Source organism: Mycteria americana, chromosome 15 (genome assembly GCF_035582795.1).
Source record: "Mycteria americana isolate JAX WOST 10 ecotype Jacksonville Zoo and Gardens chromosome 15, USCA_MyAme_1.0, whole genome shotgun sequence".
In the NCBI taxonomy this organism is placed as follows: Eukaryota; Metazoa; Chordata; class Aves; order Ciconiiformes; family Ciconiidae; genus Mycteria; species Mycteria americana.
In genome coordinates this window covers 8,432,591-8,445,162 of record NC_134379.1, presented here as the reverse complement: position 1 = coordinate 8,445,162, position 12,572 = coordinate 8,432,591, and the positions used below count along the sequence as shown (strand labels likewise).

The following is a 12,572-nucleotide window of genomic DNA, read 5'->3' as shown; positions in this document are numbered from 1 at the left end:
CCAGCTCGATAACGAAAATAACCCAAGAGTTCACCCTCACATTTCCATGAAGATTTAATAATCCTGTAGTTTGGGGAAGGGACTCGTTTTATTAAGATTTCATTTTGCACAATAAATCACTGCATATTTTCTGATATGCTATGAAGTATAATAATAAATAATTAAAACTAAACTACCCTTACTTGTCAAAATAAATGATTTATCATAGTTTGGGATATAGCATCTTTTAATTTTTTATTGTTTGATTCCCAGAATATTATAATTTCCAATCAGTGAAGTTAATGAAGCTCCAGTGTACTTTTCTGCATTTGCAACGGTTACAGTTGTGTGATGTATATTTTACACAAATATTTATGGGTAGCACTTTTTTGTACCATTTCAAGTTTACACCTTTCTCATAAGTGTTTATGGTAGTAAGTCATGAATCTTTGGGATGACAAATTTATTCAAATGAATTATCGTTCTGTTTCTATACTTCATCTAGCAACCTGGAATCACCCAGTTGTGCATGAGGAAAAACTGAGGTTTCTGTTGAAAAGAATAATTCCTATGTTGTGAAAACAGAAATACTTTGGAGTGTTAAATTTTAAAAAGAGAGAGAGAGAGAGGCTCATTTTAAGGTTTTAATATTGAGTCTAAGTTTGTGGGTTCATATCATTGAGGTATCCAGATCTGTTTACCGGCTTTATACATTCAGTTCACATTGTAAAAAAAAAAAATAATAATAAAAAAAAAAATTTAATGGGCTTTGTAATTTGGGCTTCCTGAAAAAAAAGTGCTTTTTCATTTTTAAAAGAAAAAGAGAAGAACCTCCATTAGGGTTGGTTGATCCTGGGTTATTGTATTTTAATACAATAACCCTTGAGGAGGAGGAAAGAGATTTGAAAAACAGACTCAGATATAGGTATCCTTAGATTTGGGGAGGAATAACAGAAAGAGAACATGGGACTTTTTTTTTTTTTGGTGGACTATATTGTGAAAGCTATAGAAAAATAATTAATTTCTTTTTTTTTCTTCTGTGTCTACGCCATGTTATGCCTTTGGAAAAGCAAAGTGTTTCCACTGGTTTTCTTTACATCTTCACAGTGCTGATAGGGCTCCCAGATTTCTACTTCTTATTTTTTCTGGGAAAGAAAGTCAAATACACAAACTTCTGTTACCAATAAAACAAGAACAACTGTTCTTTCTAAACTATATAACCATTTATTAAAGAATCTAGACTGGATCAGTACCATTTATTCCACAGAAATGTAGTGTTAGATTTTAAGTTCTGTAGAGGAAGGCTTAGTGAGTTTAAGCATTTTTTGGAACCAAACTACCACTAAAATACATAGAACAGTGTCTGCTATAGAAGTAGAAAGAAAACCTTACCCAGGGCATTTTAGCAGAAATGCTGTTCTCAAGATTATTTTTTTATTTCATTGAGTATGGTACCTTCCTATCTCTAACAAATCACATTGGAAAATGCCTTGAAAAGAAATTCCCACTAAGTGAGATTGCTATTAAATATGCATGTTTTTGAGCAGCAGATGGAATAAATTCTCCTCTTTCACTTAGCAACACAAATGCAATGCAATATAGGTAATGCAAGTGCTGCGCGGGAGGGTTTTGCTCTGACCCGCCGGTGGCAACAAAACCAGTGACAAGGCAGTCCTTGTTTTTATGTTTCCACGAGGAAAGGTGTTCATCTTGACATGACTCCTTCATCTGCACCAAGGCTAACGCAGGTTCTGCCCACAAATGCTGCCAGAGTATTTGCTTTTTATTTCTGACTCCCTTTGCAACCAATGAGATCCTCTGGTATCGTGGTGTGCCGTAGCCCCGCTGAATTCAGCGAAATTACGCTGTTTTATAGCAGATGAGGTCATTCACTTAATCCTGTGATTTCACTATCTGTAAAATGGGAATAATAACATTTACTTTATAAAGTGCATTGAGATCGTTACATGGAGAAGTGCTGTATAAAGGCAAAATATGGTTAATATTATTTTCGTACAAACACAGGAGTTTCCTGTAAATGCTTGGCTTTCAGTTGGGAATACATTTATCTGGCAGCCTTTCAGTGCGCAAAGGAAAGTGCAATAGCCTGAAGACAAGAATGAAGACAACTCAACCTCTTCTGTTTGTTGGCGTTTTTTCCTTTTTTTCATGTAATTCTCCATTGCTGGAAAAAATAGGTGCCAGAGCCCTGAAGAGTCTTTCATGTCACAGATTTTCTGATAACCTTGCTGCTGTTCTGTGAAAGCTAGGGTCGTTTAAAGGTTTTAAAATAAACTTTTATATCTCAAAAGTTAGAAAATTAAAGCACATTGAACCAGTGTGCTTTAATTGATCTCGTACTCCGAGAAACATAGCTTTTGCGGCAGCTTGCAAGTAAGAATGTCAGCTTCAAGCGCTTAAAACCAAGCATGGTGATTACTGCCATAACCAGGCTCATTAACTTCAGCAGAATTACTTGTGATAATATACACTCCTAGCCCATAGGAAGATTTTGCCACGTATAGCACTGAATTTAGCATGTAATAAGGAAATATAGTTTGGCTGGTGGAACTTTAAGGGAAAGGTTATACTTTTTTGCCTGTAAGTATCTCATTTTGCTATTCACACCACTGGTCTTTGATCAAATTAACATTTTACTGTAAGTAGAAGAGCACTCAGTTCATGCTATTCATTATCTTGTCAGGAAACAATGAGAATAATTTGAACTGGATATATTGTGTAAGGCGCTTTTTTTTTTTTTTTTCCTTTTTTTAATTGGAGAGCACACAGCAGCATTACAATTGCGACCTACTGACTCCACGGTGAACAGTACAATATTTACATGCGATATTAAGGAGAATGAAAGTATTTTGAAATATTTTGTTACCAGGGAGGTAGCTCTATGCTAGAATAACAGCGGCATGGAAATTAGGAGGAGTTGTATGACTGAGCTATCCAGAAAAATAGCATTTATAGACAATGCTGGGTTTGCACGATCTCTATCAAGGCCAGTAGTGTGACTGTCACTGGTCATGGTGGTTTTTCTAGGCTGTGCATCATAGATTTGGAAGTAAGAAACCAAGAGTTTTAGCACTGACTGATGAAAAGCAACTGTACTATGGCATACATATTTTTTAGCTGAAGTGGGATAGTTTCATACGAAGAGAAGGTTGCATGAACTTTCCAGGGGCTCCAAGTTGTGCAAGATTGCTAGGTTTTAGCCATTTTCCATACTGGGCGTCTGTCTCTGGCTGCACTCTCTTTTCTTATTTCAGGAAAAATTGTTCAACCATTTCTAAGAACAAGATTAAGAAAAAAAATCCAGTTTTCCCCACATGTTACAAGTTGTTCTTGCTGTTTTGGTGAGGAGCCTGCTGTGCCCATATTTAAGAGAAGAGGCTTGGCACTTGATGAGGGAGGGTTTGCCTTTTCTCAGGATTGTATCTTCTGTTGCTTCAAGTAGCAAAAGAAAAAAAAAAGCCCAAAGTTTGGCCAGCCTATAAGCATCTGAAAAAAAACCCGAGTTCACACAAACTCAACAGAATCTGGTTTTGATTTGTCAGCTTTGATGTCCGTGCCTGTCCCAAGCACGCTGCAGTCTATCGCTGCGCCAGCTGGGTGAACATTAACCAGCCAGGTTTTTCTTCTCTTGGTTGTACTGTAAGGTTCAGTGCCACTTTGACGGGAGCACTGGGAGGGGAGATGCTCCTCCAGGCTGCCCCTGCCACGACGGGGAGACGGGCGGCGTGAGAGCACGGAGAGCGGGAAGTGGAGAGGGCGTTTGTGCTGGGGAGGGAGGGAGGAGGGACGGGACTGCAGCAAGGACAGTTGGAGAAGGAGCAACGAGGAAAAGAGGAAGGAGGAAATCGTGGGGGTAAGACAAATTCTGGAAGTTTGTGTGTATTTGTTAGGTCGTGCGAGGTATGAGCTTGTTTTTGCCTGCCTGAAGCTAAAGGCACTGTGAAGCTCCGAGAAGACAGAAACAGTGCTTCCAGTGGCCAAAATGAATTAGGAAGGGGACAAAGTGACAAGCAGAGAGAGGTAGAAGTCAGAGAGGCAAAACCAGAGGTTTTTGCGGGGGAGCAGCACCACAGCTGCTGTATGAGGTCTCTGGTACAGGCGAGCGGGCGAGAAACGGCCAAACGCAGCCTGTGCCGTGCGGTGAGGTTGTGGTTGGTGCCGCCATGCAGAGCACCCAAATGGAAATATGCTGGGGGCTTGGGGAACCCATGTAGCTCAAAACGGGGGTTTGTGCCGGTGCATTCATTAACGCTTCTGAAGCACTTAGATCCTTTGATGGTGGAAACCAGAGCAGAGCCCGTGAGGAAGCGATTAATCCTATCTGCAGAGGAGGGTGGGATTAGTTTGCAGTAAATAAGCTGCAGAGGTCACACATGGAACAAGGAGGACAAAGCAAAATATTCATCCACCGAGCAATATTCATCCCAAGAGCTGAATGAAGTAGGGGGTCTCGTTGGGAAAAAGCAATAGCATGTTACTGTGCGGTTCCAGCCCGCCTCCCGAAGCCCTGTGCACAGGGGGTGGCTGAACGTACCTGCGGCCTTGGGGCTGGCTTTTCAAAACTTTTACGTGCTCAGTTTTGAAACTGCCATTCTTTTAACAGGTTTTTGTGTGTAATTTATAATTTATGTTGCAATAGCACCCAAAACTGCTTTCCAGACACTGAACACATCTATAATTCTGGCTCTAAAAAGCTTCCATTCTGGGAAAAAAAAGAGAATAATTGACCAGTATTTCCCAAACAGAATTGCCCAAAGTTTCTGTTGATGTATTTTTAACAATGCATGGTATGAAATCTTGTCTAATATTATTCACAGGATTACAACAGGTGTTCTGAATTGGCTGGGGAGGCTATGCAGAAAGGGCAGCTGACAGCTTACTGTATATGCAGATGTAACATCTATTAGAAATATCCTCTGTGGCTTGCTTGCATGCAAGCTGAATAGATTCTCAAAACAATGCTGCTGTGAATGGAAGCCATCAGCAGAATTGCTTAAGGCTGCAAAACCCATTACTTATACAGCAGTAGATGCAAGAGCGAGTGCCACAGCGTAGTAACTTGTCCTGCTTTGCTGGAGTTGTTTAGCAGTTATTAGATCGATATATGTACATCCACATCTAATAAAGTGCGAGAAAATAATTTATCTTAATCTGTATTGTTAGCTCAGTTTTTTATCCTAATATTATCCAGCTGCATAAACAATGTAAACTTTCCCGTTTTGTGCCTTTTTAATGCTGCTACCATTTTTTCATGCCCGGAATAGGTTGTGTCCCATGCTCTGATTATTAAAGCCATGTTACTGTACGTTTTACAATTACTTTTTAATTACAGCTGTAGAACCTATGCAAAATCATTTAATATAATGTTGTGAGCAAATAGCGCAGATGATGCATTTAGTATTTGATTGCCGTTAGTTTACTGATTGATTAAACATGCAGACAGAGTCTCTGCTTTGACTAGTAAGTCGAAGACCATGCACACACACAGGGGTATAGGTTTTATATTCGCTATTTTAGATGACTTAGGTTTTCAAAAGGATTAGCTGAAAAAGCAGGGAGTCTGGCACACACAAATATGGCAGGTTTGGTGGCTTAAAAATGAATTTATTATTCAATAAAGGAAGGGGACCCATCAGTGTAAGAGTTGGTCAAGAAAAGTTTTGACTTTGGTGGCAGTTCATGGGTTTGGAAGAGTTGATGATATGTCTTGGAAGTGGAGATAGAAAATTATTTTAGCTATTTTCTGCTGAAAGTGCAGCGTGATTTGCATGGAGTAGCCCAGGTGAAAAGCAGTCATTACTCAAGGAGGTAAGCAATGTGGTTTTAGAAAAATAAAACAATTTTTTACAAAAAAGAGAGAAGAAAGTCTGACCAAGAGGAGTATATACTGTAAAACAACCAGCTTTTGTTCCGCTTTCTTAACAGAAGCAACACAGTTTTATTGCCTGAAGTTACCGGTCCATCTGTCACTACCCAAACGCTTGTACAGACAATCTTTCCTCATAATTCTGCCTTTCTCCTTTCTATTATTATTCAATATTTGTATGGGAATTTTGTCTGGTAGCCAAGTCACAGGCTTATCAGATATTGCGTAAATCCTCAGCAGCTGGTAACTGATCTGTGCAAAATCGTCAGTTTAGGGTTAAATATTGTTGAATAAATAGACCTGCTGAAAGAACAGAATCTAACAATTCATGTTTTGGGAAATAATTACTGAAGAAAGACAGCCCACAACATTGTATATGTGTTAGAGAGAATGGTCAGAATATCTTTTAATTCAGCATTTACCCGTGAGAATTATTCCCATGAGGAACCTTGCAATAAAATCTGCTTGGTCTATGAGAATAGAAAGAAATTGAATAAAAAGACTCCATTTCCACTTGTATTTATTCAGTCTGGGAAATTCAGTGGGCCGCAGCATTAGTATCAGCAGGGGATTCCTTGCTCCTAGCGTTAAATTACTGTCATAATCGCTCAATTATTTCTTCCTTGTACTGTTTAAAATAAAAATCCATCACATTCTATGTTTTTTTCTAACATTTATTAGGTTGAGTGTTTAGGAAAATCAATTATATTCAGTCAGGCATGAATTGATGAATGTTCTTGTAATAATTGTCAGTTGTTAAACTGAATGTACTTTCTCTTTTCACCCCTTTTCATTTCCTTCAGAGGGCAGAGGTGGCTCAGAGAGAGGCAGAGACCTTAAGGGAGCAGCTCTCGTCAGCTAACAAATCTCTCCAACTTGCTACGCAGATCCAGAAGGCACCTGATGTGGTGAGAGAAAATATTTACTGACTCTTACAGGTTTCTGACATTCCTGCAGTACCCCGCTTTCAATTTATGCTCGCAGCTATAAAAATATCTGTTTGGAGTAATATTTTAGCTGCAGTGGAATTGTGTTCCTTTGGGATTGCAGTTTGGTTAGACTTCTGAGGGGGTTGGTGGCTGCAGAAGACGACAGGAAGGACAGAGGTTGCTCTGCTCCGCGGTGACCAGTACGGTGATCCATAGCTCTCCACGGCTGCTGGTCCAGGCAGATAGCAGCAATTATTTCCCATTGGTAAGAGCATGAGCAGAGGAAAAATAAAGGCAGCAATGCGGTATAACAAATAGTGCCTTGGTGGGCTGTCAGAACATGCCTGCCTGGAGGGCACAGCAGAGGCGTGGAGCTTCAGACCAAGGGGACCAACTTTGCCCAGAGTTGGTTGCATTAGTGGGGACCTGCTGCCTGCCCGTTTCTGGGTCTTGTTATTCTTAGTGTATGGGCTGTCAGAGGAACTGGAAATAAATTCAATATCATTCCAGTTTTCACGGAATGTATCTAAACTGAGAATTACACCTATAAATCCAATAAAAGAAGCTTAGAAAATTGAGAAGATATCCTGTACTTCTAAAGGTTTGGCTGCTTGTTGCCTTCTCTGTGTGTTTCTAAATAAAGCAAACACCGCTGTTTGGAGAGGTTGGTAGCGCTGACTCTGCTGAGCGGACCTTGCGGGCACAGGGTGCTATTACAGGACTCCAGCTGGTCCTGGGTTAACAGGTATCACAGATGAGCAGACAGATTATTTTGATTTTTGTTTGCCAAAGGAGAAATAGGAGTATTTAAATGTAAATATGCAATTAAGTGAAATTTAGTCTACTTCTGAGCAGCAGATTTAACAAACAAAAGAAATCATGCTCCTTATATTGCTTTTTTCTTGCAAGCCATAGACATGTTTGATATCGGAGAAACACATGGTTGCCTTTAAAATACATTTGTAGAGAATGAGTAACAAACCGTAAGTCCTCCAGATCTGTTTGGTCGTCTATTAATATGACCCAGTATTTTCTTAGAGAAGTCAAAAGATAGACAAGCAGGCTGCAAAACAAAAAATAAAAAGCCTGAATATCACTTGTAACTCTGAATTACCTGCCTCTTCCTATCTCTGTCCTAGTCTTATCATTATTTTAACATTAGGTCTTTCTTGTATTTAATAGTACTTCTGCACTTCATTTATATTTAATATGACAACTACTGCAGGATGAAAATGATCATTATCTATCTTATTTCAGACTCTACGTTCTAGTCTCAATAGGCACAAGCAGCAGATGATTATACAACTTGTGATGTTTCATGCAAGCAAATTAGAGGTTTTCTCAAGTTAAAAGTATAATTCAGTGTAATAGGAGAGCGTTGTTAACTGCTGTTCGTACATGCAGCTTTCTGTGAGATACAATGGTATGTAGTCACTGAGAATCAAGCTAAGTGTTTAGAAGATATGGAAAAGGTATTTTGTTGTGCCTGTATTTTCCAGAAAAGAGGGTATGGAGTATATTTCAATCTGCTGCAATGTCATCTTGAATTGTAAGGAAAGTGCTTGGGTGATGGCATCGGTGGGTTGAATTTTCAGCTCTTTCGCCGTAGGATCTTTGGTATAATGCTTACCATCATTGTCTCTTGCTTGGTAAATGGATTCTTTCCTACTTCACTGGTGTTTTCTGAGGAACAGCCATTAACCTTTGTAAGACACGTTTTAGGCTTTTTAATGGAACATGCGTTCATCATTGGGCTGCCTCGTGCTCCCCAGATCTGCACAAGCATTTCCTCATCTTCTTCATGGAAGAGAGGTTCAGAGCTCTCTGATGCATTACAGCTATTGATATCTTAACACAAAAGGAGACAAAAGAGATGGTACAATTAGTGTGTATTACCTTTTCTGAATACATCTTCCTTCTTCTTAACTTCTCTGTCCTCTCTTATTTTTTGTCCTACTGGAAAGTCGGTCTAGTGAGGAAGTTTCAGAGTTTAGGACAGATTTTGCAGCCATGGGAAACTGGAAGAAGAAAGATCCTGATTTAGGAAAGGGAATTTCTGAAAGTGGAGACCAAAGGGAGAATGGCCTTGTCTTACAGCTATCACATCTATCTTCATCCCCATGGAGGAGAGGCTTTAGTCGCTAGCAATAATGTTAACAGCGAACAGTTTTCATGCAAAGAGCAAGTTCATTGGAAGTAGCAGTTTGGGGCAATTTGTGACAATTTTGCCTGAAACGTGCAGCATGCATACTCAGAGCCAAGGGCACATGACTGCTGTTTCTGATTAAGAAATTCTGCTCCATTACTTCAGAATATTTTATCTGATTAGTATTTTGTAAGCACAGATTTTCATAGTTGTCAAAGCATTTGGACTATTAATAATAAATAGGTCTAAATAGAATCGTTTGACTTTCATGGCTGCATCTTTCCAGTGCACTTATGAAATAGGGAAATTTATTCTCTCCATTATCCATATTTTACCAAAGAGCTGTTCTCGAGAGTAGAAAGGTTCATCTTCCAGACTCACGCAGTCAATCACAGGAGTCCCAGATTTAAAAATTGTTTCTGTCTCTTATGCCACCCGATCCCATGCTTAGTCCTTACCTAACTGCCCTGAATTCAAGCTTGTTCCCTTTTTTTATTTATGTGGTCTAATACTTTTTTTCACATTAGGAGCAGGCCATCGAGGTGCTAACACGGTCCAGCTTGGAAGTAGAACTAGCTGCGAAAGAGCGGGAAATCGCCCAGCTCGTAGAAGATGTCCAGAGACTCCAGGGCAGCCTCACCAAGCTGCGGGAGAACTCCAGCAGCCAAATCTCACAGCTGGAGCAGCAGCTGACCGCCAAGAACAGCACACTTAAAGTAAGGCTCGGTTCTGTGCTCAGCAGCTTTCGAAGGATATAACTGACATGCCAATATCGGGTTTTACTGATGTAAATTCTCTGTGGTTCTGAGAGGCACCGTAAAAGCCACTGACTTCTTCAGGATGCTGTTGAATTCTAGTTTCTGTGATATTTTATTCTAAGTGATCACCGTTTTGCTGCAATTTAATTTACCTAGTTCTCATTGTTTTGAAATTTGTTTTTACAGAACATGGCTACCTTTAGAATTAAAACCACCAACAAAACCCAACATATATTTACCATGGATATATAGTGAAGTAACTGAACTGAAAAGGCACAGAAAATCCTTCTTAGGTTTTAAAACTTTTAATTCCCATTCCAGTGATCGGTATTGCAGATTTGCCAGGAATGTTTATTGTGCTATGGACTATCTTTGAATTTACCTGCCACCCCCTCCAGTTCTCTCCACTGGAAAAGGGAAGTGTATCATTTAGAGCATAAAAACAAGTAAAATCAAGATGCAGAGAGAAGGCTTTTTAGCCTTAATAACCATTTAATTACTTTTTTTAACTGTATATTTGCTGCACAGTAATTCCCTTTTATAATTAGCAGTCCAGTCCTATACTCATTTGCATACCAGTAGCACTGCGCTAAAACCAGAAGAAACATCTAACAATTTTGCGAGTGACCCTTTTACCTTTTGCTTCAGCAGCTTTACTTTCTTTGTGTGCTAGCCCACACACTTTTGATCTATCAGTAAGCATGAGAAATGTTTCCTGACATGTGTTATGAATCAGTTTCCTGTAAGTCCTGTCTCTTTCATTGTTCTACCATCTATGAGCTTCAAAGTGTAAACAAGATAAATTTATCTATTCCATTAAAGACTTCATAGTTTTGCAGGTTTTCTAGACTGAGAGTTTTTTGAAAGCAGGAGGCTGATAGTACCCACTTAGCTCTGACTGTGGCGTGGGTAGCTTTCCTCTATCAGAATGATTTAATGTTCAATTGAAACTCTTACAAATTGTTCTAATTCTGACTTTTTTAGCAGTTACTGCTTTTGCTCTGGCGTAGCATAATTTATGTGGAGAAATGTCTGTTAGGGATGAAAGCCGAATTGTTTGCATCCAGTATGCTTTCTGCATGTTTTAAGACAGCCTTGCAGAATTTTTATGAAAATTCAGTAGAGCAAAGGAAACCTATTAGGTTCCTATATTGACAGTGTCAGTCTCTGCCCATCTGTCACCATGTGGGCACCACTCTTAATGAGGTAGGAAGGAGCTGGCCTGGTTTTGAGGGACACATTTTGCTGGCTACACCCATGTTATGGGGGTTTTTTATTTTTTCATAAAGCCTGATAGAAAATATCTTGAGTCCTTGCACTTGACAGATTTTCTTGGAATAAAGCATGTTCCTGGTGAGGTCAGTATTAGTTTAGCCATTAACTTCAAAGGGAATAGGATCATAGAAATGACAGAGCAAGTCTTTGATTTTCATTTCAGTAATCTCCTTCCATTTTCTCATAGGCTTGCCCTGCTAATGCTCTGTATTTAGGTTCCTGTTGATAGTGTCTGATGCAGTGACTCTATTGATAAAGTTTTAGTCATTTCAGTCCTCTTCAACCTTATTTGTTGCACTATAAAAATATTTCAAAATACATCCTTTTACCCCAAAGTGCTGGGAAAACCTGTGTCTGAGATCTGTTGTACAACGAACCAAATCTCAGTGGTGATGTGTTGATCTCATGTTTGGTTATAGAGGAATTGCTTCTAAAATAACTGAGATTGTAATGGTTGCCTCCACAAAAAATGAATCACAGTTTCACAAATTAAAGCAATGTTCTCAGACCATATCTTGGGGGAATTCTTTAATACTCTATGACTTAATGAAACAATACAGAAATACTTTCAAAATTATTGCTTCTTTATCTTCATCTGATCTAATAATCAAAACATGTCCTCTAGTAACAATACTTTTCTAACTATAATTACATTAACCCTTTGTTGCTGGGAGTTAGAGCTTCCCTGCTACCCAGTTAAAATACAGCCATACTAGTTAGCAAAGAGATACGTCAAATAACCTGGGTTAATTAAATAGGGGCTTTTTAGTTTATCACTCTAAACTAAACTACGACATTAGTCTAATGGGGTTTTTTAAATGTTTTAAGCCCCTTAATACAGCCCATGCTATTTACTTAAGACACTTTAGTTAATAATACAGTAATTTTTTTTTTTTATTTAAATAACATAAGAGGGGACCCAGTCTACACATGCTCTAACATGGGCTCATTCATACAACAAATGCAAGACGATTCCTTAACGTGGAATATCTGCAAATTTAGTGTGCAGAAATGCCACCAGTCCATTCCTTCTGTCCTCTGGCTCCGTGCATTTTTGTGTGTTGGAGGATGTTAGAATATATTTTGTCTGAATTAACCAGGTTGATATTTAGTGCAAGATATTAGTTCCTCCAGATTGTCTCACAGCTTGAACCTTTGTTATACCATGTTCTGTGCATTTTACAGGGTTCTTTGAGACAATTACCATACTAATACATTTTAAAACAGTCATTGACTAGGAAGATGCCAAGTGCCTAAATGGTCTGCTTATATACAGGCATTGCATTCTCAGTTGTTAGTTTATACTGTTTAGTAAAGTATACATTTAGGTGCAGATTTTCCATGGTAACAATCTCTATATTAGGTACTTGGGAATGATAGATGTATGTGGTTTTTATACAATTCAAAGTAAAATATTGCTGGTTGCCATACTACTATAACACCCTACAAGTACCTGAGAGTCCAAAACAGCTTCATTCTTTTTTTTTTTTTTTTTTTTTTTTCCCCTAACTGTGTTTTGTACCTAAAATTTCGAGAACTACTTTCAGGGTATAGCACATCCCTATACAGAATTACATTTAATATAGATTGCATTAAAA

General features: G+C 38.8%; 1 protein-coding gene across 11 annotated transcripts in view; it reads left to right on the top strand.

Moving 5' to 3' along the window:
• CUX1 (cut like homeobox 1) overlaps positions 1-12,572 on the top strand; it is a 287,680-nt gene that overhangs the window by 185,138 nt on the left and 89,970 nt on the right. For all 11 annotated transcript variants that reach the window (XM_075518105.1, XM_075518102.1, XM_075518101.1 and 8 more), the window contains exons 10-11: positions 6,670-6,774; positions 9,469-9,657. In XM_075518105.1, the coding sequence (XP_075374220.1) occupies positions 6,670-6,774; positions 9,469-9,657 (294 nt within the window). The remainder of the gene's footprint in view (positions 1-6,669; positions 6,775-9,468; positions 9,658-12,572) is intronic.